This window comes from Aedes aegypti, chromosome 3, assembly GCF_002204515.2.
Source record: "Aedes aegypti strain LVP_AGWG chromosome 3, AaegL5.0 Primary Assembly, whole genome shotgun sequence".
Taxonomy (NCBI): Eukaryota; Metazoa; Arthropoda; class Insecta; order Diptera; family Culicidae; genus Aedes; species Aedes aegypti.
The window spans coordinates 215,986,861-216,009,868 of NC_035109.1; the positions used below are offsets into that span (position 1 = coordinate 215,986,861).

Here is a 23,008-nt window from a genome sequence, read left to right on the forward strand (position 1 = left end):
AAACAAATCAATTCTTTCACTGTTTCCTTTATCAAGTCTGACAGATATTCCTTTCAACATCCCATTCTGAAGTATTTATCGAAAATGGTCTATAAATTATGTTGAAAAAATAAAATGTTTAGAGAAATTTCTAACACATGTTCACTACAAATTATCTCAACTATTTCATCATACATTTCCTTTGTAAAGTTTTCAGCAATTCGTTCACCACGCCAAATATATTATTATACAATTTTTGTTCACCTTGATGCAATTGGCCAGAGCTAAGTATAATTTTATTTTTAGTATATCAGTTAATCTTGTGGCAGAAGTCCATAAAATTGAAATAATAAAGAAATTTGAAAATGTCTTTCAAAGTCATATGTTGAACTTCTATATCATTTGTAAACCTTTGATGCTGGTTTATAAAAATCTAAACAAAGCAATGCAATAACAAATATTTGTGAGGAATATAATTTTGTGATCATACGTTTTGAAAATGTCAAACGACATTTTTAATAAAGGATTTGAAGTTAACAACTCCGAAACAATATCTGAAGTAAAACAGTTGTGCCCTTGAATGAACGTAATCACCAATAACGGCCGATGGGATTAAATTATTGTTCCTTGAATGTGTATGAGCATTAACTGAAACATACTGAAACTACCAATAATTCTCGCATAATTTGTGTTCGCACTCTTAAACCCATTGGTAACCATGTGTAGCTTGTTTTAACTGAGAATAATAGGGGAAAAGGTGGTAAAATGAACACCTTAAGAATATCATCTTGTTTCTGAAAAAAACGAGGAATTTGTATAGGTATTTCGCACAACGTCAAAAATAGGAATGTTATCTATAGCAGAGAAACGAATTCAGACTAAATTAGTTAAATCATCACATATTTGTATCGCTAGCAAAAAAGGATGCAAATGTTCTTTTTACCTGCACTATGTGGATAAAATGAACATCATGCAAAAAACGTGAGCAACACAAATATTTTTAAAAATTTTCACTGCATTTCCGAAAATATTTCCATTGATGATTGTAACCCATTTAAAGAGAAATCTAAAGGTATCAAATTTGACCTCCGAGCTAAAAGTTACGTCAGATCTAATTTTCAAACGTGGTTTTCTAAAATCTTAGTTTTTATTGATTGACTGTAATTGACCTCCATATCAACCCGAACACTCCAATTTATGCTCAAAATCGACCGTGTGAAATTTTGGAATTTGAGATTTATGATAATTATCCAAGAAGCTGTTCAATGTTACCCTGGATTACGGTACATAGAAAATGGAAGTAAAAACATGTTTTTGCACATAAACATAAAACTTAATCTCTAAGTTAAAATAGAACTTGAAACCAGTCGACAAATGTTTTCCCGATTTTGTCAACCCTAAATGCAGCATGGGGCTGACAAAATCGGGACATTACTATATATACTCGTATGTGACTAGAACCTCATATTGGTCCATTATAGCGGAGGCGTGCAGAAAAAAAAAATCATGAATTTTGATCCGTCGCACGATATAGGTGAAAAAATTACTGAACCTATTTTGGGGTATCCGGATGTGACCAGAACCTGGTCCACGGCATTATTGGTATGATGTTCAGGATGAAAATTCATAAATTTTGAGCCGTCGCACGATATGAGTGAATAGGATTAAAAAGTGTCCCTTTAAGGCCCTGCCGGACTTGATTCCGGGGTATTCAGATGTGGCCAGAATCTCATATTAGTCCATGGCATTTTGGCTATGGCGATTAGGATAAAAAATCATGAATTTTGAGCCGTCGCACGATATGAGTGAATAAGATTACAAAAGTGTCCCTCTGAGGCCCTGCCGGAACCGATTACAGGGTATCCGGATGTGGACAGAATCTCATACTGGTCATTGACATTATAACTATGGTGATCAGGTTAAAAATCAAGAATTTTGAGCCGTCGCACGATATGAGTGAGTAGGATTAGAAAAGTGTCCCTCTGAGGTCCTGCCGGAACCGATTCCGGGATATCCACATGTGGCCAGAACATCATACTGTTCTTTGGCATTATAGCTATGATGTTCAGGATAAAAAAATCATGAATTTTGAGTCATCACACGATATGAGTGAGAAGGATTACGAAAGTGTCCCTCTGAGGCCTTTTCGGAACCGATTCCAGGGTATCCGGGTGTGGACAGAATCTCATACTGGTCATTGACATTATAACTATGGTGATCAGGATAAAAATCAAGAATTTTGAGCCGTCGCACGATATGAGTGAGTAGGATTAGAAAAGTGTCCCTCTGAGGTCCTGCCGGAACCGATTCCACGGTACTCGGATGTGGCCAGAACCTTACATTGGTTCTTGGCATTATGTCTATGATGTTCAGGATAAAAAGTCATGAATTTTGAGCCGTCGCACAATATGAGTGAGAAGGATTACAAAAGTGTCCCTGCCGGAATCGATTCCGGGAAATCCACATGTGGCCAGAACATCATACTGTTCTTTGGCATTACAGCTATGATGTTCAGGATAAAAAAAATCATGAATTTTGAGCCATCACACGATATGAGTGAATTTAGGGGCCCAGATAGCCGTAGCGGTAAACGCGCAGCTATTCAGCAAGACCAAGCTGAGGGTCGTGGGTTCGAATCCCACCAGTCGAGGATCTTTTCGGGTAGGAAATTTTCTCGACTTCCCAGGGCATAGAGTATCTTCGTACCTGCCACACGATATACGCATGCAAAAATGGTCATGGCATAGTAAGCTCTCAGTTAATAACTGTGGAAGTGCTCATAAGAACACTGAGAAGCAGGCTCTGTCCCAGTGGGGACGTAACGCCAGAAAGAAGAACGATATGAGTGAGAAGGATTACGAAAGTGTTCCTTTGAGGCCCTTTCGGAACCGATTCCAGGGTATCCGGGTGTGGCCAGAAGCTCATATTAGTCCATGCCATTATAGCTATGATGTTCAAGATAAAAAATCATGAATTTTGAGCCGTCGCACGCTAGTATTCTTTAAGTTTCAGAAAATGTCAGTTGGTTTCGCACTGATTCAGCTGAAAAAGTATCAGCATACTTTATGCATGTTAGCGCGTACAGTGATACTTTTTCAAGTCAATATAAACTGTCAAGACTGAGTTTTATCACTTTGAAATGCAAGCTGAAAAGTCATCATTGTTGCCAAAACGAATGACGGGCTACTTAGCCTTAATGAAATGAATTCAAGTAAATTAGTTTACGCGTGTACGAAACGCAAAGAGTGAAAATGAGACAACTCGATACCACGCATCCCAAAGCACATTGCGAGTCAGCACTGCCTCGTGCACGTCTCCTTCAAATTTAGGGTGCTATCTCGCAGCAGCGCCAGTAGCATCGAAAGAGAATTGAGTCGCACCCCATCCCTGATTAGAAGGCAAAATTAATTGGTACAAAATGAGCGGAAAACGCTAAGCATAGGAAAGTTCAGTGTTATAAAAATGAAATATCCGGAAAACTCCAAAAAATTCGAATTTGACTATACCAACATTACTTCGCGAATATTAGGTATATGATTCATCGAGACTTGGATAACAGTAGCAAAGATTGCATCAATATTTTTCCAATTTTGCTTCAGATATTTCCGATTAAGGACTTGAATAGCAGTCGGCATTGCAGCAATATGCGAAGTGATTAACGTTTCTTTCATTGTGTAGATATTTTTAAATTTTTAAATAAATATATACAGGTCGGGCTCGATTATCCGGACTTTTAGACTTGATTATCCGGAATTTATTTTTTTATGTTCTTGTTCTGCAATATTGCCCCCTCGGCATCCCCGCAAATCCGGGCCTGCGTATAGGGGAAATCATGGGTTAGTAGTTTTCTCAGGATGCTAAAATTGTGTGAAGATTGGTTTAATCCGGAACAATTTTCTACAGATCTAGTCAATTTGTTTGCTTTGCGGATTGCTGAGTGGTGAAATCGCCAAGGGAAAAAAGCCACTCTATTACCTACAAACAAATAATAATAGAGCTCAATCCAACTCCTCGGCGGATTCGGCGTTTTTTTGTCCCATACTCTACAAAATCCCTAAGAATTGTTATAAGGAGTTTCTTTCTAAGAACTTTCATACTTTCATTGTTTTTTGAATTGTGTATTTTTGCTGATAAACATAATTTGATTACAATATTATTCGTATCTTTAAATATTTATTTCAGTTTTCCATTCGAACAAACCGATGCCTGCCCTATTTTGTTTGCTTAGGTTTCTTTTATTTATGCGTAGGAATAGAACATTCTATTAAAAGCATCAAGTTTTTGTGATAAATGGAACATATGCATAAAATTTAAACCCAGAGCAAATTTGTGATAAAGTATTAAAAATGTGAAAAGATTGAATCAAACCAAGCCATTGTTCCCCGTCAAAAAATATTGCTATTCGTGTCGCTCAAAATTAACTTTGAAATTTATTATTACTAAAGAATGGGGGTTACAAACTTGTACAAACGAATTTTTGTTTTATAGAATTGAAATCGTTTACCCTCAAAATTGACCAATCAGTACTTGCTATTTATCTGACATGTTTGTTCATACCAACATTTACAAACATCGTCGCTTCCTATGGAGCTTCAAACAATCATGTTTATAATGTTTGTGACTTTTTACTTGCTACTGAATTGCGCAATAGATTTTTGGTTGTTGTGATACTGTTATCAGCTTTTGTTTTAAATGGCATTTCAAAAATGAATGTTTAAATTTAGAACAGGGAATTTTGTTGGTTTGATTTTGGGAGAAAACACACATTTAAATTTCATCAATGTTGAGATCGTCACCATCTTCTTCCTCCTCGATAGGCTTCGATTTCTTGACCTCTTGCTTGACAGGTTCTTTGCGCAGGGAGTCGGTTTTGGCACGATCATCATACTCGATCTCGACATCGGAGTCATCTTCATCCTCGGACGATTCCTCTTCTTCCGCTTCCTGAAGCCACTTGACGAACGGAAGAGCCTTCTCGTGGATTTGCGCAGCTACCTCCTTGGAGACATATTTCTTGCTTACCTTTTGCGACCACTCGAGGATTGTCTTCTCATCCAGGATGTCAGTGTCGTAGAACAGCTTGAAGATATTGGGCACTTTTTCCATTAGTTTATCAGCATGCAGCGAGAAAATTTGCTCTAGACCACCGATTAAGTATTTTTGAGCTTTGAGGTCTTCATGGGTGAAACGAAGCAGCAATTTCCGATGCTTACGAACTTCTTGGACAATGTTAGCAGTGAACAATAGTTCAGCCAGTACAAGGGTCGATTTTGCCTGGATATCTAGGAGACCAGCTTCCGTAAAGAGTTCCTTATGAGTTTGAACATTCTCCAGTTCACCAGAATCGCGCTTCTTCTTCACCAGCTCATAAAATATGTCCAAGCGTTCCTTTTCGGTTTTATCAAAATCATCCGAAACTGTCATGTTTTTCGCCCCATCAGTCAAATCTTGCATACGAGCACGGACAGCTTCCTCCGAAGTGTCTACCGTCCAGTTAACGTCCTCATCGTCATCTCCGTTCATGCGTCCAGCTTGGCCATCAATGGTGTCATCGGCAGCGGTGGAAGCATCCAGAGTGCTGTCAGCGGCGTTCGAGTCATCGCCATTTTCGCCGCCCTTCTTAGCACGTGCTTTGCGCTTTCCCTCAGTCAACGACGCGCCCTGGTTTGCTGGGTTCACGTTCGGTGGATTCTTGATAATGAAGGTATTAACTTTGTGATTGACCTCCAATGGACCGTGGAATCCGCACGCTTTGCAACCCTGCGAGATGGTACCCTTCTTCGACGACACGATCAGATCAGTTTCGGGATTATCGCACTCCGGGCAAAGAACGAACTTGCGGATGAAACCATCCAGCAGATCTTGCAGCTTGTTGGCGTCGTGCGATCCATTGACGATGAAGCGTTCATTCTGGAAGAAATAATTAATCGATTTGATAGAAGTTTAATTGAGGTGTATTAGGTTTTTAGATTTTAGTTGGTACTATTATAATATCAACGTAAGAGAACAAGGAATATCGTCAAAATTAGAAAAAAAAAACGCCGATTCCGATATTCTATGGCAGATATTTCCAACAGACTCCTTCCTTACAAATATTCTATCAGGATTCGCATTAGAATTCTTATAGGGGCTGTCTAAGCTACGAGGTTTTTTTTCAGCTCGTGGGACCATCTACCCCCTTGTGATTATGGATCATACAAAAATCCCTACCATAAATGAGCACGTAGTTTAGGAATGGCCTCTCTGGAGTCACGTCAGAATTCTCTCCGTATTCTTATTAGAATTATTTTGGTACTACATATTGATCCTCTCAGGATTTTCAATAGAATCGTTTCAGGACTCACATCAGATTCCTTGGAACGATGAGAATTCTGGAAGGATTCTGATAACATTCGTAGATGTCTTTTGATGAGATCCTACTCCTAAAAGAATAGGATCCTATGATATTGGGAGTAGGAGATCCAACATTTAATACTTCTGAGAGAATTCTGATGCAAATTCTGAGAGGATTATATTGAACATCTTAAGCGGATTATATTGATTCTGATGAGACTTCTGAGGGGATTCTGATGAGAATCCGAAGAGGATTCTTATGAGAATTTCGTTGAATATGCTGTGAGTATTTATTAGAAATTTTCCAGATTCTCATTAGCTTTTTTCAGGATTACCAATAGAATCAACATTTCAGAAAATAAAGCATTGATCTTCCAAAATAAGAAAATGGATCTTTGTTACTAAACCTGAGTTTCAACATGACGATCGACCACATCCAAATACACTAAATTCAAATACTGGAAACAACAATCCGGGACTACTAAACAAAGCCCAAAATGGCAAATATACGTCCAGAATGCCCGAACTTTATCTCCAAAAGTATTATTATTTATCTTTATTTGAGTGGCTTTTCGCCCTTGGCGAGTTCGCCACTTTAAAACGGCAAAAAATCTGGCCAGGTGGGCTAGCCTAGGCAGCTTACATTGAAGATTTTCACAGATTTCACGATACTAATTACTTTACAGTTAACACATTCAAACAAACAGGTAAGACGAAAGGAACAATACTACAAGTTAAAATTTGAATTGAATAAAAAAGAAATCACTACAACGTATTTTTTAACGTTTAACGTTTACACGCTTCTTCTTTCTCTCTTGTTTCCACCAATTTCGGGCAAACTCCGGGTCTGTCCAAAACCGCCGTGGACTGGTCAGTACCAGTGATGGACTCGTGGGTGTTGGTCGCCAGCATTCTGTTCCTCCTACGAAGATGTGCCCAGCGAAAGAGGCTATGACGGGTGCGGGGAAAGACCACCCACCAGCTATTGGACCGATGAGCGACCGGTAGCAGCGGTGAGGATTCAGTAAAAGGTTGATCCTGGCAGCATCCCTGATTCAAGACGATATGCCTTATGTAGGAGGCTGTTTCTCTCCTCCAAAACATCGTATCGTATCGTGACGGAGGGGAGATCGACTGACAGCCTGGGTGAGTTGGCTACAAAGTAGCACAATTGTGCCTAACTTATTGATTTTTGTTTCTTTTCAGGATCCAGATTTCTTTCTTGTTGTGTGTTGTTCAGTATGTTGATACGGCCGCAGACGTGGGACTTACCACCTGAGTTTTGGGTGCTCAGGGTGCCCAGTTACGGGTTTCGTTGCCTAATGGTAGGTCAACGTTTTCACTGGCGTAGACGTGGTAAGAAGTTTAGGTGCTTGGGGAGCCCAAATCTCTCCAAAAGTTTTAATTTTTATAAAAAAGTGTTATTTGAAGTTTCGAATAATGGGTATTTCCTAATGATGAAAATTGGTCGTTTGGTTCTGAAACTGGACCCAAAATATTCACCTGTATTCTAAATAACCAGACTTGCTTACGATAGTCATTTTGTGTCGAGGAAATGTGTTTTTATAGGTCACAGTATGAAAATCAACATTAGCTCTGTATTGGAATTTCGCGATCGCATACCAAGATTTCTAGGAGCCCAGATAGTCGTAGAACGCGCAGCTGTTCAGCAATACCAAGCTGAGGAACGTGGGTTCGAATCCGTGGTCGAGGATCTATTCGTAAGGGACATTTTTTCAACTTTTCATGGCATAGAGTATCTTCATATCTGTAACAGAGTGGTAATGGCTAAGACCAAAGGTGTCATAGCGCCCCAAGAGAAGTCGCCCGAGTTGCTGCGGTCGATAATCGATGCATTCTTCCCGCATTGTTTTACAAGCCAATGGCCCCCAGCGCCGTATGCGGCAGATGAAGGAGAATGTGTGGCGAGGGTGACAAACGAAGAACTGGCAGAAGTCGCGTCAAACAAGTCACCGGGACCCGATAGTAGCCTGAATGTTGCCTTAAAAGCAGCAGTGAATGCGGATCCGGACATGTTAGGAACCCCGATGCAACGCTACATACACTACCCGCCATAAGTAAGGAATCGCATCACTTAGTATTGCAAAACCCCATTTGAATATTGCAGCACTCCGAAAAGTTTAGCATCACCTAAAAAATATAAGATCGAAATTCTTACTTCCTGCAAAACTGCGGTCTTCAGCAAAGTTGTTCAGGTGAAGTTTTGGATGCACAATTTTGCCGCTACGTGGCGCTAGTGTGTATGTAATTTGGTCATATTCCAGTAGACTCTAGCTCATGATCCTGACCATCTATAAAGTGGCGCTAGTGTGCTGAAATTCGGTCATATTCCAATAGATTCTAGCTCATGATCCTGACTACTTAGAACGTTTGTGTCTTCGGCAAAGTTGATCAGAAACTTGAAAGCAATTTGAGGCTACACTGTTTACAAGGAAGGGTCACGATCACGACCCCCGGGGATTTTAACCGGACTATTTTTGTTGGATTCTATATGTCAAAATATGGAAAAATCCAAAGCCTTTCGGGTGATGGGCCAGTGGTGTAGCCAGGAGGGGCTCTTAAAGGTGCAAATTTTTGCATATCGAATACAATAACAATGTAATACAACAACAATGTAATATCGAATATAACAATGTAGAATATAAGGTAATACTGTTTCTACTGATAAGGGAAGAAAACGACATGGCTTATGGTTGATTCTATTGGCTATTTTTTGAACTACACAAAATATGAAAGAGCATAAGTATGTTTTTATATGAATCGAAAGTGTCGCCAGTGTAGGCATTCATTGAAAAAAAAAATATAAACATATTGTAAGTTAATTTAAAATTATACCAAGCTACATTAGTTGCATACCTTGAAACTTCTTTTTCTGTTCAACATCCTACTGAATCAGGCATCAACTATCAATAATAAAAAAATATGTTAAATATTAAACATAAAAATAGAGGAAAATCAATTTTTTGTGTATAGTTTACGGATGGTTTTAAAATTGACACCAAGCATATCTTTCCATTCGAATGGATTTAACAGTAAATATCGGTACATTAAGTACAAGTAAAAATTTATTGAAAACAACTTCAAAGGGCTCATAGATGTATGTTTAATGTCTAGTTGTATTACATCGAGTGTACATTATAACGAGATTTGACTGAATATATATCTTACATATCGCTGTCTGCCAATTTGCAAAACATTGACCATAAAGTATTATTAACGTATCGAAGGGTTCCGGATGATTTGCAATCAGTGCTGTAAAACGGTGAACAGAGTCTGTTCATGTACACCATAAAAATGCTACTGCATCGGTGGTTCATTTTGTGCGATTGCGTTCTTACTTTCTTTGCTCACGATCGCCCGAACACATATACTGTAAAGGGCATCGCATCATTTTATTTTGACATGCAATCACGCGTCCGATTCCCTGTGATATTTCTACAATAACACCACAAATCGGTTACTTGTTTCAATACTGTCGTACATTAGTTTGTAATCTATCTATTATAATCATAATCCATCCAATTATTCACATAAAAAGCTAGGAACGGAAAAAAGAACGGCTGTGAGCAGACTCTGCTCATCCAGCAATCACACTCTTTTTACATTTGTTTTGTTCTGGTTCTCCGATGCAAGAATCTGTGACCAAATCGGTCGCTGTTGGTTCGTGAGCGTGTGAGTGTGGATCCTGCTTAATATTGGTTCATTTTGCGTAAACGGCATGATTCTTTCCACCACTGTTTGCAATATAATCGCATTTGAAAAACATCAAACCATATAAGGTTTTCAAACCGTTTAGAAGTAAACTGATTGGGTTGAAACGATTAAACTCGAAGAACATAGTCCCTGTGCCAAATATTGATGTTGTTTTTAGCTATCTAGTAGTTTATCTGTCAGAAACCAGAAAAAGTATTTATATGAACGGGAGAAGTACACATCGGGGTGTTGCGCGATACCAGATAGGCAAAATCTATCTCTTGATGCATTCAACATTTTTAAGGTATGTAGATTTATAGAGAAACCTTTATTAGATGTCCAAGAACTGATCAATAGAATAACTTTTTATCTTCCAACCAAATATGATCACAGAACCTCATCCAGAAATACCACCAAATCGTGATTTGACAGTTTTTCTGATGTGAGGAAACGTACGTTGACCAACTGCTGTCCCTATTATGGTAACGGTGATTATTTGTCAGCCACTGAAGTATAGTAGTCCAATCATCATCTACTCTACTGTAACATATTCTTCTGGCAATTGCCCTGATTTCATAATAAATTATAATTTCATCTTCTTTATAATATTTTTATCTAAAAAAATCCATATTATTTGAAATATACACATTCTACGGGGCTGCCCATAAATCACGTGGTCATTTTTTCCGATCTTCAGACCCCTTTGTCCTCTTGTGGTCTATCGTCCTTAAAAAAAATAAAATATTTATGACCTGTGGTCTTTTGGTAGAATCCCCCCCCCCCTCTCCTCCTGCCAATATGTTACCACGTGATTTATGGATGGCCCCTTATGTATTTTCCACATTTTGAGAAGTGTAGTTTTGAAAAACATTCGTAGGTCATCATTGTTTTTTCTTCTTTTACCAGAACAAACCGTATTTCCCAATCTCCTCCATTGTTAATAATGCCCTAATGTTTGCCCTTCCTGTCTACACTATTGGAGAAATCATGTGGCCTTTCACCATTTTCATGGTAAGGGTGAGAATAGCGTCAAGTGGTCGGAAATTGACACCAAAAATGTGTAGGTTTTTATAAAATTGTACTCACGAGTTTTCAACCGGATTACGCCTCTGGTATGATAAATGTACATTTTTAATACATGATATAATATACAATGATACATTCTAGCTGTAACTACTACTATCGGTATTAAAACTGAAGTTTTTAGGTGAATAAGAAAATTTTAAAATTATATTCGACGTGCAAAAAATGGCACCTTTAAGAGCCCCTCCTGGCTACACCACTGGCCCATCACCCGAAAGGCTTTGGATTTATCCATATTTTGACATATAGAATTCAACAAAAATAGTCCGGTTGAAATCAAGGGTGGGCGGCTCTTTATTGCTACCTCAACGTGTCGCTGGTTCTAAAATGTAAACAACCATACAAAATAACGACCAAACAATGATGAAGGCGTAATCAATTTTCTCGTAAATATCTATTTTGGGAATTCAGCAGAATTTTCTGATTAAATTGCCAACAGCGCACTGCAGTAGCACGTAGCAAATAACTGCTTGCAAACAATTTCTTTGAAGCGCATTGATTACCTGTAATTTTGCGAAGAATGATTTTCACTTTTCCGTGTTAAGCCTTAAAACTGGTTCTGGACTTAGGTTGGCGGCTTTTCAATTTTACTCCCAGTTGACAGCCGCTCTCCACCCTTGGTTGAAATCCCCGGGGGTCGTGATCGTGACCCTCCCTTGTTAGTAAGCGATTTTGATGCTACGTGGCACTTGTGTGTATGTAATTTGGTCATATTTCAATAGATTGAAAGCAATTTGAAACAGCACTGTTTGGTTAACTGTTTTGCCGCTAGTGTGCATGTAATTTTGGTTTTATTCCATATTCTAGCTCATGAGCTAGATGATCATGATCATGCTCCCGAGCTAGAAAGTTGTTCAAAAACAATTTGAGGAAACACTGTTTGGTATTTGGCAATTTTGATGTTTGCATATTATAAAAACAAACAAATACATCGATTCACATTGTAGAGTAAGGTGGGGCAAAAGTTCGACCTTAGTGGTAAAATCAAAGTTTCCAGAAAAACAATACCATTTGAAACAAAACTAACACCATACAGTGAACGTTCAACATATTGGCTATAATTTTGCCGAACAAACTTGTGTTAAAATATTTATTCCTTTTTAGTTATAACAGTTTCAAAATTAATTGTCTTAAACGAACTTTTGCCCCATCGGTGGGGCAAGATTTCGAATCAAGTGTGGGGCAAAAGTTCGCTGGCTAAAACACAAAATATCGATATTTTTATTACAGGCATACTTTACACCAGCCGTAAACTTAAGTTTGACGAAAAATACACACTAAATTTTCATCAAAATTTTGCCCAAAACAGAGTTAATTGTAATTTATTCAAAAATAGCAGTTTTTCGCCAAAACTAAGTGAAAAATTTAAATTTTGGTGACATTTTTTGCACGATCAGACAAATTTTGCTAAATTTGAAGATAACATGTGGGTTTTAGGCAATTTGCAAATTTTTCCGTGAGTTTATACATGGGTCGAACTTTTGTCCCGCTGATTCGAACTTTTGCCCCGCTATGGGCCAAAAATTGTTTCCAAGCATTTATGCAAAAACTAATACACCTCAAAGCATCCTTATGATAGGCTTAGAAACGCCCTTACATCAATTATTGAAAAAGATTTTATCTTCAATTGGTTCCACGTAACGAAAGTTTGACCAAAAATTACAATATTCACGTTGAAAAACAACAAATAGCCATAAATTTTCCAAATCTCAATCGATTTTTATGATATTTGGAATGAAAGTCTCTTACTTGAATAGCATTCGAACCACCATGACGTTTTTAAGTTTTGTTGTGAATTGAGCTAGAAATCTTTAAAAGAAAGTCTTGCCCCACTTTACTCTATTATATTATATTCCATCATGTTTCGATTTTTGTCCTAAGTGTACAAGTTTGTAGAAACATACTTTCTTTTAACTATTCGTGATTCAAAAATATTTCTATTCGCATATTTTGTTATTTCTCTCAAAATTATATTTTTAAACACCCTGTGGTGCTAACAGCAAAATTACTAACTAAACAGTGCTGTCTCAAATTGCTTTCAAGCTTTCTTAACAACTTCACTGTAGGCAAGAAATTTCTAGGTGGTCGGGATCATGCTAGAATATGGCCAAATAACATGCATAGTAGCGCCACGTAGTGACAGAATTGCAAACTAAACAGGGCTGCTGCAAATTGCTTTCCAGCTTCCGAACTACTTTGCCGAAGACACGAACTTTCTAATTGATCAGAATCATGGGCTAGAACTTGCTATAATATGATCAAATTACATCCACACTACCGCCACGTAGCGGCAAAATTTCTAACTAAACAGTGCTGCCTCAAATTGCTTTCAAGGTTCTTAAAAACTTTGTTGAAGACACAAACTTTCTAAGTAGTCGGAGTCATAAGCTAGAGTTTGCTAAACATTACCCAATAACATGCACGCCATCGTCACATAGCGGCAAAGTTGCGAACTAAACACGTGCTTTCTCAAATTGCTTTCAAGTTTCTTAACAACTTTTCTGAATATACGAACTGTCTAGGTAGTCGGAATTATGAGCTAAAGTATATTGAAATATGATCAAATAATATGTACACTAGTGCCACGTAGTGGCAAAATTGCTAACTAAGCAGTGCTGCCTCAAATTGCTTTGAAAATCTGAACAACTTTGCCGAAGACACGAACTTTCTAGGAGGTTGGGATCACGAGCTAGAATCTGCTGCAATATGCCCAATTTACATGCACACGTAGCGCAAAATAACCCATACAAAATTCAACAAATAAATGCCATAAGGCTGATGAACAACTTTGCCGAAGACCGCAACTTTGTAGAAAGTAAGGATTCCGAGTTATTACATCATAAATATTACTGTTTTTAGGTGATGCTACACTTATTGGGGGGTTCTGCAATATTCAACTGGGGTGTTGCAATGCTAGGTGATACGATTCCATACTTATGGCGGGTAGTGTAGATCAAGGAATCTTCCCGGATGTAAGGAAGCGACCGAAATTAGTGCCCTTACAAAAGGCGGGGAAACCACCAAGTGACCCGTCAGCGTATAGACCTATCTGTCTACTAGATACGACGGGCAAGTTGTTGGAGAGCTTTTCCCAGATGATTAACATAAATACTTTGAAATTTTACCAAAAAATCATTATTCAAATAGGACTACCGTGTACGCACCTAACTTTGCGCAGCTCCAAACTTTGCGCATTTTTAAGAAGCACGTAAAAATGATAATTAAGCATTGATTTTCTTAACAATTCAGTTTCAGCAACATGTTTGTTTATGTGAAATAAGTATTTGACATAATTATTTCACATTAACACGTGACGGCCGTGTATCCATACACGCAAAAAAATTGTGCGGTCGAAACTACTTCCTAATGGTTAACTTAAGCGCTCGCACTGACAATTTTAAGCAGACCACAGATTCACATGATTTTACAATGTCTACAATCGAAATCAGATTAACGAAAAAAAATTCTGTCAAATGTACCAGAAGGGCGGTGGGATGTACTACGAATATAGTAATTTTCTCTGAAATTCCATGATAGTTTTAAGGACAGGCATAGTCAGCTAAAATAGTAATTTTTTTCGCGAGCATAAGCGGCTACTGGGTGCACTGACGGTGCTTAAAACTTTTCTGTCGAAGTGCCGGGAACAGCCTAGGTCTTTCTGTTTCCGAATTTCTAGTATTTCATGTCGCGATAGATTATTACTGTCGCAGAATGGTATTCTTCTCAATCATAAGTAATCTTTTGATACGTAAAGTTTTAATAGTTATGATTTTTTGTCAGAGCCAAGCCCAACATGATACATATTACCTTTACATGAGAGGTACCTACCTTGTAGTCAAACTGAGTCTGCGCGCCCAGCTCGCAACCAAAGTACTTGGTTGGATACGTTGCCGGACGGCCAATTGCACGCGCCACGTCGGCCATGTTGACGATGACCGTCTTGATGCCGTTTCCCTTTCCTTCGACCTTGGCATTAATCCGGGGCATTTTATAACGGTAGAACACATCCGCCACATTGCGGTTGACGTTTACGGTACCCATGATGGCGATAGGACGTTACTTTACTCTTAGATGGAACAAGTGACACCTGCGAATTGCATGCATATCGGTTATATTCCGGAAAATGTAGACAAAGCAATAGTACTCACAATCAGTAAGATAAAATCTTTCAATCTCGATAGTATTGGTATACTCTCTTCTCAGAACGAACTATGATTTGTCTCTCACTTGGGATCGATTTTAATCCGGAATGATACACGTGATGGACTTCTGGCGGGTCCTGCCAGTTTACTGTCGCCCTGTAAGCTTATATCGTCTAGCAAGCCAAATTCATTTGCTGACACTGATGCGAGAGGATGGGACCGCTCAGTTTAAGTTTACAACTGTTAGGTTTTACTACGATGTTGTCGATGATGGTGACAATTGAGTCTCCGTCTCCGATTTGTGGTTCCACGGTTGATATCAAAAGCATTTGTATATGGATTACGGATTCGTGTATTCTGCTGACGCGCAATGGTGCTGATTTCACGGCTCGATTAGGAATTTTACTGTGCTGTATGGCTACTGCCTTCAAATAATTTATGGGTGGAGTTTGCTGCGCTCCCGTAGACAATGATAGAACTTGACGCGATTTCGATTGCTCACACTGCAGCACTTATCTAAGAGTGGAAAACGAAAAAGGAAACAAAACAAAAACAAAATAAAGAAGTGCTAGCAACTAAAAGGATAAACAAGTTCCAGTTATAACATAAACAAACGTAATAAGAGAAACTGCTGAAACAACGGAAATAAATCTAAACCTAAGGATGCGATAATCTACTAATGGTTAACTTTGGAAAACCGATTTTGCTGTTCCCAGTGACCGATTCACACAGTTCCAAACACATACACGCACAGTTACTGGAAGCGTTGAGACGCTTATTCTTGGAAATTGGGCAGCGATGCTACGATCCGCCAATGTTGAACGAGATCTTGATTGTTATTTACAGCGCTGTTTCCGGTGTAAGTTTAAACGGCAAATAGCCTCACCTCTCGCTTTCACTAATAAACTGCTGGCGACGCAAACGGATTTTTTTTTCTTTTATTTTAGCTGTTGATTCGGATTCTGACGACTAACACGGTGTTCGGCAAGTAAAGTGTCCCTGGAACGACAGGATCTTCACGTTTCTCTAAATGGTTGCAGTTTCCGATGTCTATTGCTGGAATATTTAGAAGTCCTGAAAGGAAAAGGGAGGGCGGTGATCAATATGGGATAGAAGAATGATTATTATAACTTCAGTATACCATACCTGTGACTTACGCTACGCTGTTGAGAAATCATGCACAATGTACCACTTAAACTCCTTAAGAGGGGAGAAAGCGGTGCTCCTTTGAGTGCTGGTGTTTCTGAAAGCAAAATAAAAGAGAAAGTGATGAATTAGTATTAGGTTTTCAGATAATCAGTTATATATATTTGGAAGAACTAAACATTATCATTAACCCACCGTCGGTCACCCTAGTGTACTGAGTACACGCACTTTGCGAAAAGTCGAAAAACACGTTGAAAATCTCTTCAAATTGATCCGGGTGTTGGTCCTATTCCAAGATCTACTCTTCTTCTTGCTTGTAGAGAAGAAATTTTTCGAAAAAATCAACGAAAACTATTCGAAAACATCGTGTTTTTAACCTAAGTTTTTAGGCGTGTACTCAGTACACCAGTGCGACCGCTCGTGTAACTTTTTTTACCAGGCCCGTCACACGAGCGGTCGCATCGTGTACTGAGTACACGCGGAGCAATTTTGATTGTACATCCAAAGCTAGGCAAGATAGAATATGGATGTCTTCGACAAATTTCTTCAGTCCAACTGTACCAATTGGTCAGTGGACAGAAAACACTTTGAAAATATCCTCATCTTCCTGTGGCCATCGGATTGTGCCCCGGGGGAACCAATGTAGTGGACATTTCGCAATGCTACATCTCGTACACAAATATCTCAGGATCTAGATTTTTTAGCAAGATGGTGTCTTCGGCAAAGTTGTTCAGTAGGTCAAGGGCTAACATTTGATAGGCCGCTTGTTTCGAAATTCTGCCACCAGATGGTACTAGTGAGCATTTAATTTTTCAAACACCGATGTCTCAAGATCCTGATTACCTAGAAAGATGATGTCTTCGACAAAGTTGTTTAGTAGGTCAAGGACTAACATATGATAAGCTACCTAACAAGAAAAACTGCCACAAGATGGCGCTAGTGAGCATGCAATATTTCAATCACGAATATCTCAGGATCCAGATTTTTTAGAAAGATGGTGTTTTCAGCAAAGTTGTTCAGTAGTTCAAGGGCTACCATGTGATGATCATCTTGATTCGGAATTCTTTCAATAGATGGCGCTAGTGAGCATGATATTTTGCGAACACAGATATCTCAGGATCCTGGTTACCTATAAAGTTGACGTCTTCGACAAAAGTGTTGAATAGGTCAAGGTCTAGTATGTAATATGCCACCCAACTTGAAATTCTACCACCATATGGCACTAGTGATCATGCTGTATTTTGATCGCGAATATCTTAAGATAATGATATTCAGCAAAGATGTTTAGTAGGCCAAGGACTTTGGTAGCTTATCATATGTTAGTCCTTGACCTACTAAACAACTTTGTCGAAGACATCATCTTTCTAGGTAATCAGGATCTTGAGATATCGGTGTTTGAAAAATTAAATGCTCACTAGCACCATCTGGTGGCAGAATTTCGAAACAAGCAGCCTTTCAAATGTTAGCCCTTGACCTACTGAACAACTTTGCCGAAGACACCATCTTGCTAAAAAATCTAGATCCTGAGATATTTGTGTACGAGATGTTGCATTGCGAAATGTCCACTACATCGGTTCCCCCGGGGCACAATCCGATGGCCACAGGAAGATGAGGATGTTTCCAAAGTGTTTTCTGTCCACTGACCAATTGGTACCGTTGGACTGAAGAAATTTGTCGAAGACATCCATATTTATCTTGCCTAGCTTTGGATGTCCAATCAAAATTGCTCCGCGTGTACTCAGTACACGATGCGACCGCTGCACAATGGTCGGGCTCCATATAAAGGAGCGGCCAAAACTACCAAAACAATTTTTTGAGATTTTTATGGTTTTTATCACTTTAAAATATACCTCATGTATTATATTATCATGATTCTTAATTGAAATTGTATTAAAATTTAAATTTCTTTGACTTTTATAACGTCAAAATGACTGTAGTCAAAAAAATGAAAAATTCAACAATAAAATAAAGTACAAAATTCATATTTAAGGAATGCAATATTTTCCCAAAGTTACGCACTATCTGAAAGCTTATGGTTCAACACTTTTATCGAGCATGAGGATGGAAAAAAATATGTGGTTGAAGTTTTAAAACTGTTCAATATTACACTTTAGTAATTTTGATGATTTTGAACATGAAAAACAACTTTTGTCGCGTCATGTCGCCGCGATTTCGAATATTGCACATTAAAATACATCCTTAGATCTTACAAAAAACGTTTAATTTTTTTGCAGAAATTTGCTGATATACAAGTTAGAGCTATTTGAATAATTCAATATTTTCATACATTTTGACGATATTTTTCATATAAAGTTTATATAAAATATATTTAACCACTCTTCATACATATTTTGATCAAACTCGTTTAAATACAAACAAAATTTGTGCTTTCAGCCAAATTTGATAGCATTTTTAGTAAAAAAAACTTAAAAAAAAGTTACGTAATATGTGAATAACCCCTTCTGAAACAATAAAAACGCCAAATAACATATTCAGATTACATATTTCATCGATTAAGGCGATAAAATTAGTTTTGGCCAAACTTCGTTTTTTTCCGACCATTGTGCGCTGGTGTAACTTTTTTTTTGAGCGACTGACGGAAGGTTAAATTAGTCAATACAAAGTTAAGAGCATCAATTTTCATTTTGCAGCGTTTGGTGTGGCAATAAGAGTGCAAGTCAATCCAAAGCCGTTGATAGGATGGATAATGGCTGGATACTCTATGCTGATCACGCAAACGCCATGGGAGAAGGACACATCAGTTCTCTCCCGTTTTCCCGATTATTCCGGAGAATTTCCTGAACTTTTTCCTCGCACGAACACGTCGCACCACTTGTAGAGGGCAACAGTGAAAAACTTGCGACCATTTGTTGACCCGTTCTCGAGCCATTTCGTGACATACAAACACCACTCCATTTTTATTTATATAGATGTATCAATATTGCTGTGTGCGTTTGAAATGCAAATTTCAAATGCGGGAACACCAAACGCGGTAAGATTTTTAACAAGGAAGGCCAAGTCCTCCTCCTCCTTCTTGGCATTTACGTCCTCACTGGGACAGAGCCTGCTTCTCAGCGTAGTGTTCTTGTGAGCACTTCCACAGTTATTAACTGAGAGCTTTCTTTGCCAAAGTTGCCATTTTCGCATTCGTATATCGTGTGGCAGGTACGATGATACTCTATGCCCAGGGAAGTCAAGGATATTTTCTTTACGAAAAGATCCTGGACCGACCGGGATTCGAACCCAGACACCTTCAGCATGGCTTTGCTTTGTAGCCGCGGACTCTAACCACTCGGCTAAGGAAGGCGAAGTCAAAGTTTGTGTTTCTAGGCTGGGTCGGCGGTGATATTGATCAAGGTTGCTCCTTTGGTTACTTTGTGTTTCCGCATTTGAAGCCTATTTAGACTGCATTTGCACGTTAAAAGCAAACAGCAATATATACACATTTTTGAGTCCGAGTCTCAAAGGAGGGCATATTCACCAACATTGCATATTTCGTTAAAATTCCATGCAAAAGATGAAATACGACACACATATTTATTGTTTCAAATCCTTTCTAGTCAACGATTTTTCTATACGACAGTCGCTATAACCAGCTTCTACTGTAATATCATGAACCAATGCTGCTACAAAATAAAGCAAACTTCACTAAGTGATGCAATTTTACTATGGGAACGAGTAACCTTATTATTATTGTTAACCTCCTTTTACAGATTTCTAGTTATAAGTTTTCTAATGATCCAAATTCAGCATTTTTTGTAAAGGAAATTTTGAATTGTTTCCATGTTTTATCAAATATTAAGATTTCTATACTTTAGTTGTATTAAAATAGGCCATGATTTTTGTCTTCTTTCACGCAAATACATGTTTTAAACGACACATTCTTCATGTAAACCATTGTGTTGTTGTTCAAGGTCGTTGCAGTAATCAAAAACCTATAACAGCGACCACAGGAAATAACACAGTATCAAAGACAGTAATTGCTTTCAGAACGGGATTAGTATGAGCTGCATTAAAATGGAAATTATCTAAGTGTCTGTCTTCTATAACTTTTATCGCATCAACTTCTAACGAAAATTTTGGAATGATACATACATGCTCAATGCTCATCTTCAGACTGGAAAAGATGAACAGTCCATTTCCCTGGAGTCCATGAAAAATCGAAACACAACTCACCTCTGTGATGGCCGGTCGATTCCGGCTGGAAAATCCCAATCATATGATACACAGATGAAGTGGCTGCACTAGACACGCCGAATTCTATGTTTCCTATTGTCGGAAGATGGGGTTCAAGCAGTAAAAGCTGAATTTTGCCAAGCTTCCACTGGATCACACCGGATTTGCAGCAGAAATTTCTGCAAATTTTTCGCACAAGGACAAACACGTCACCGTCTCGCTGATAGGATATTATTCAACTGCTGCAGTATGTGGGAAATAAGCAGAAACTTTATGAGCCCAGCTTTGCTCTCTCGCTCTCCCAGGAAAATCTCGATGTGGTATTTCCGCCATATGATCCGGATGCCCGGATTCTCTTCCTAGTCACAGGATGGGGCACTTTTCAAAAAAAGGTATCTGGAGCCCAGGCAATTAAAAAGCGAATAGTTCGTCAGCACAATTTTAAACGAACGAACAGTTGCTAGATAGCACAAATCAGAGCGATCAGAACTATTTAGCATGACTAATTAGCATACTCTCAATATGCACATGATGGTATACTGGCTAGTTTTCGTAGTAGAATGTTAAATTCCGAAATTTCATCCATGCATGCACCAAACAATCATTGGCCAGTCACCATGCGAGACATGAGCTCCAAAACAATAAATTGCACCAACACGTGATCACTGCGCAGTCTCCACATTTTCTCATGAGAGTATCCAACGGAACCAATTTCAAATATTTCGAGGGAGTGAAAATTTGGAAACGCGAAACATCCGCGAAGGTAAAGCTTTTGTGCGGTACTGTGATTATTGGAAAAATGATATGCAATGTATTGGTTTGGTCTATTTTAAGACGTCTTCATTCCAGCATCTCAAATCAAATAAGTTCTACATTAGACTGATGCAGAAATTATAGCTCCATTGTTTCTTTTGATTAAAAATGCATTTTAAAATTTGCAAACTGGTAAACTTAGAAATGCTTGGTACCTATCGTACCAAATTGCAATAATTATTTATCTTTGACCTTGTACTAACACGTAGATGGTAGAATTCTTTCAGTAAAACCTCTAGAGGTTCCTACAAGAATTCAAACCAAAAAAAGTCCAGAGAATTTTCCAGTAATTTCTTCAGAAATTCCTGTAAAATAATCTCTACAGTAATCCATATAACGATTTCTCAAGAGATTTCACAAGAGATTCCTCCAAGTCCAAGAATTATTCCAAGGATTCATACAGGAAAGTCTCCACAAGGAATTCTCTACAGATTTTGCAAAGAGTTCCTGCGCGAATACCTCCAGTAAAATGTTTACTGGGTTTCCTCCAGCAGTTTCTCCAACGATTTTTCCGGGAACTTTTCCAGGGATTGCTTCACGAATCCCTCCAGAGGTTCTTTGGGCGATTTTTCCAGATATTTCTTTATGCCTCCAGTAAATCCTCCAAGGATTTGTCCAGGAAAATCTCTAAAGGGATTCTTGCAGAGATGTCTCCAAGGCTTTCTCCAGATTTTCATCCAGGGGTTACACTAGTACAATCTCTGCAAGAATTTCTCTAGATATTTTACCAATGGTTTATCCAGACCCAAGTAACCACTAGTTCGGATTGTGCTGAAGCAGTAAACTCCATAGTTCACTTCTAGTACAAATTCTAGTTTCAGTGATTTCGCTGATTGAGTAAGCACCACGGATATTAACAGAACTTGATTCACAAGAGAGAAACTAATGAACTGATCAACAACTAGAAAGTTAAAAACAAGATTGAATTGAACCTTTCTTCTACTTATAAGGTGTATAAGCAACTTAAATGCACTTTATGTAAACTGTAAAGTTCGCTTAACTACCTAAAAAGTGAGCTGGTTAAGCCAAAGCATGCCCTTTTATCCTAACTTTTGATTGCTTGGGGAATTACATTTGGACAATCTCTTAAAAGATTTCTCTAGGATATTCCTATCTCCATAGATTCCTTCATAGAGAGGAATTTCTATAAAAATATCTCCATGGATTCCTCTAAGGAATAATCAAGGGATTTCATCAGAAAAATCTTCAGAGATACCTCCAGTATTCCTTCAGCAAGTTGCCCAGGTAATTCTTTAGAGTTTCCTTCAGCAATATACATATTAACCCCTTCATTGATTCTATCAGAAATTTATCCAGCTACAGTAAGAGACTTCTCCAAGGATTCCTCCACGAAAATCTAAACAGGGTTTCCTTCAGAAATTTCTTAACAGATTATTCGACAAAAATCTCCATGTGTTCCTCCAGGGATTTTCCAGGAATTCCTCGGCTATCCCACCACGGAGTCCTGAAAGTTTCTCCAGATGTTTAACCAGAAATTCCTCAAGGGATTCTTCCAAGAATTGCTCTAATGATTACTTCATGAAATCCATCAGGAGGAATAATGAATTTTCCGAGAGGATCCTACAGGGATTCCTCCAAGAACTTATTCAGGAATTAAAAAA

General features: G+C 38.3%; 1 protein-coding gene across 4 annotated transcripts in view; it reads right to left on the reverse strand.

The window, feature by feature from the left end:
* Positions 1-4,081: 4,081 nt before the first annotated feature.
* The window catches only part of LOC5570050 (eukaryotic translation initiation factor 5), a 36,343-nt gene continuing 17,416 nt past the window's right edge, over positions 4,082-23,008 (reverse strand). For 2 of the 4 annotated variants that reach the window (XM_021852884.1, XM_001658892.2), the window contains exons 3-7: positions 16,398-16,494; positions 16,138-16,325; positions 15,258-15,767; positions 14,938-15,196; positions 4,082-5,889 (exon numbers count right to left, since the gene is read on the reverse strand). In XM_021852884.1, coding sequence (XP_021708576.1) covers positions 4,747-5,889; positions 14,938-15,150 — 1,356 coding nt within the window. In that variant the 5' untranslated portion in view covers positions 15,151-15,196; positions 15,258-15,767; positions 16,138-16,325; positions 16,398-16,494 and the 3' untranslated portion in view covers positions 4,082-4,746. Of the gene's footprint in view, positions 5,890-14,937; positions 15,197-15,257; positions 16,326-16,397; positions 16,495-20,573; positions 20,813-23,008 lie in introns of those variants that run through there. The other 2 variants (XM_021852886.1, XM_021852885.1) reach the window with 2 other exon arrangements.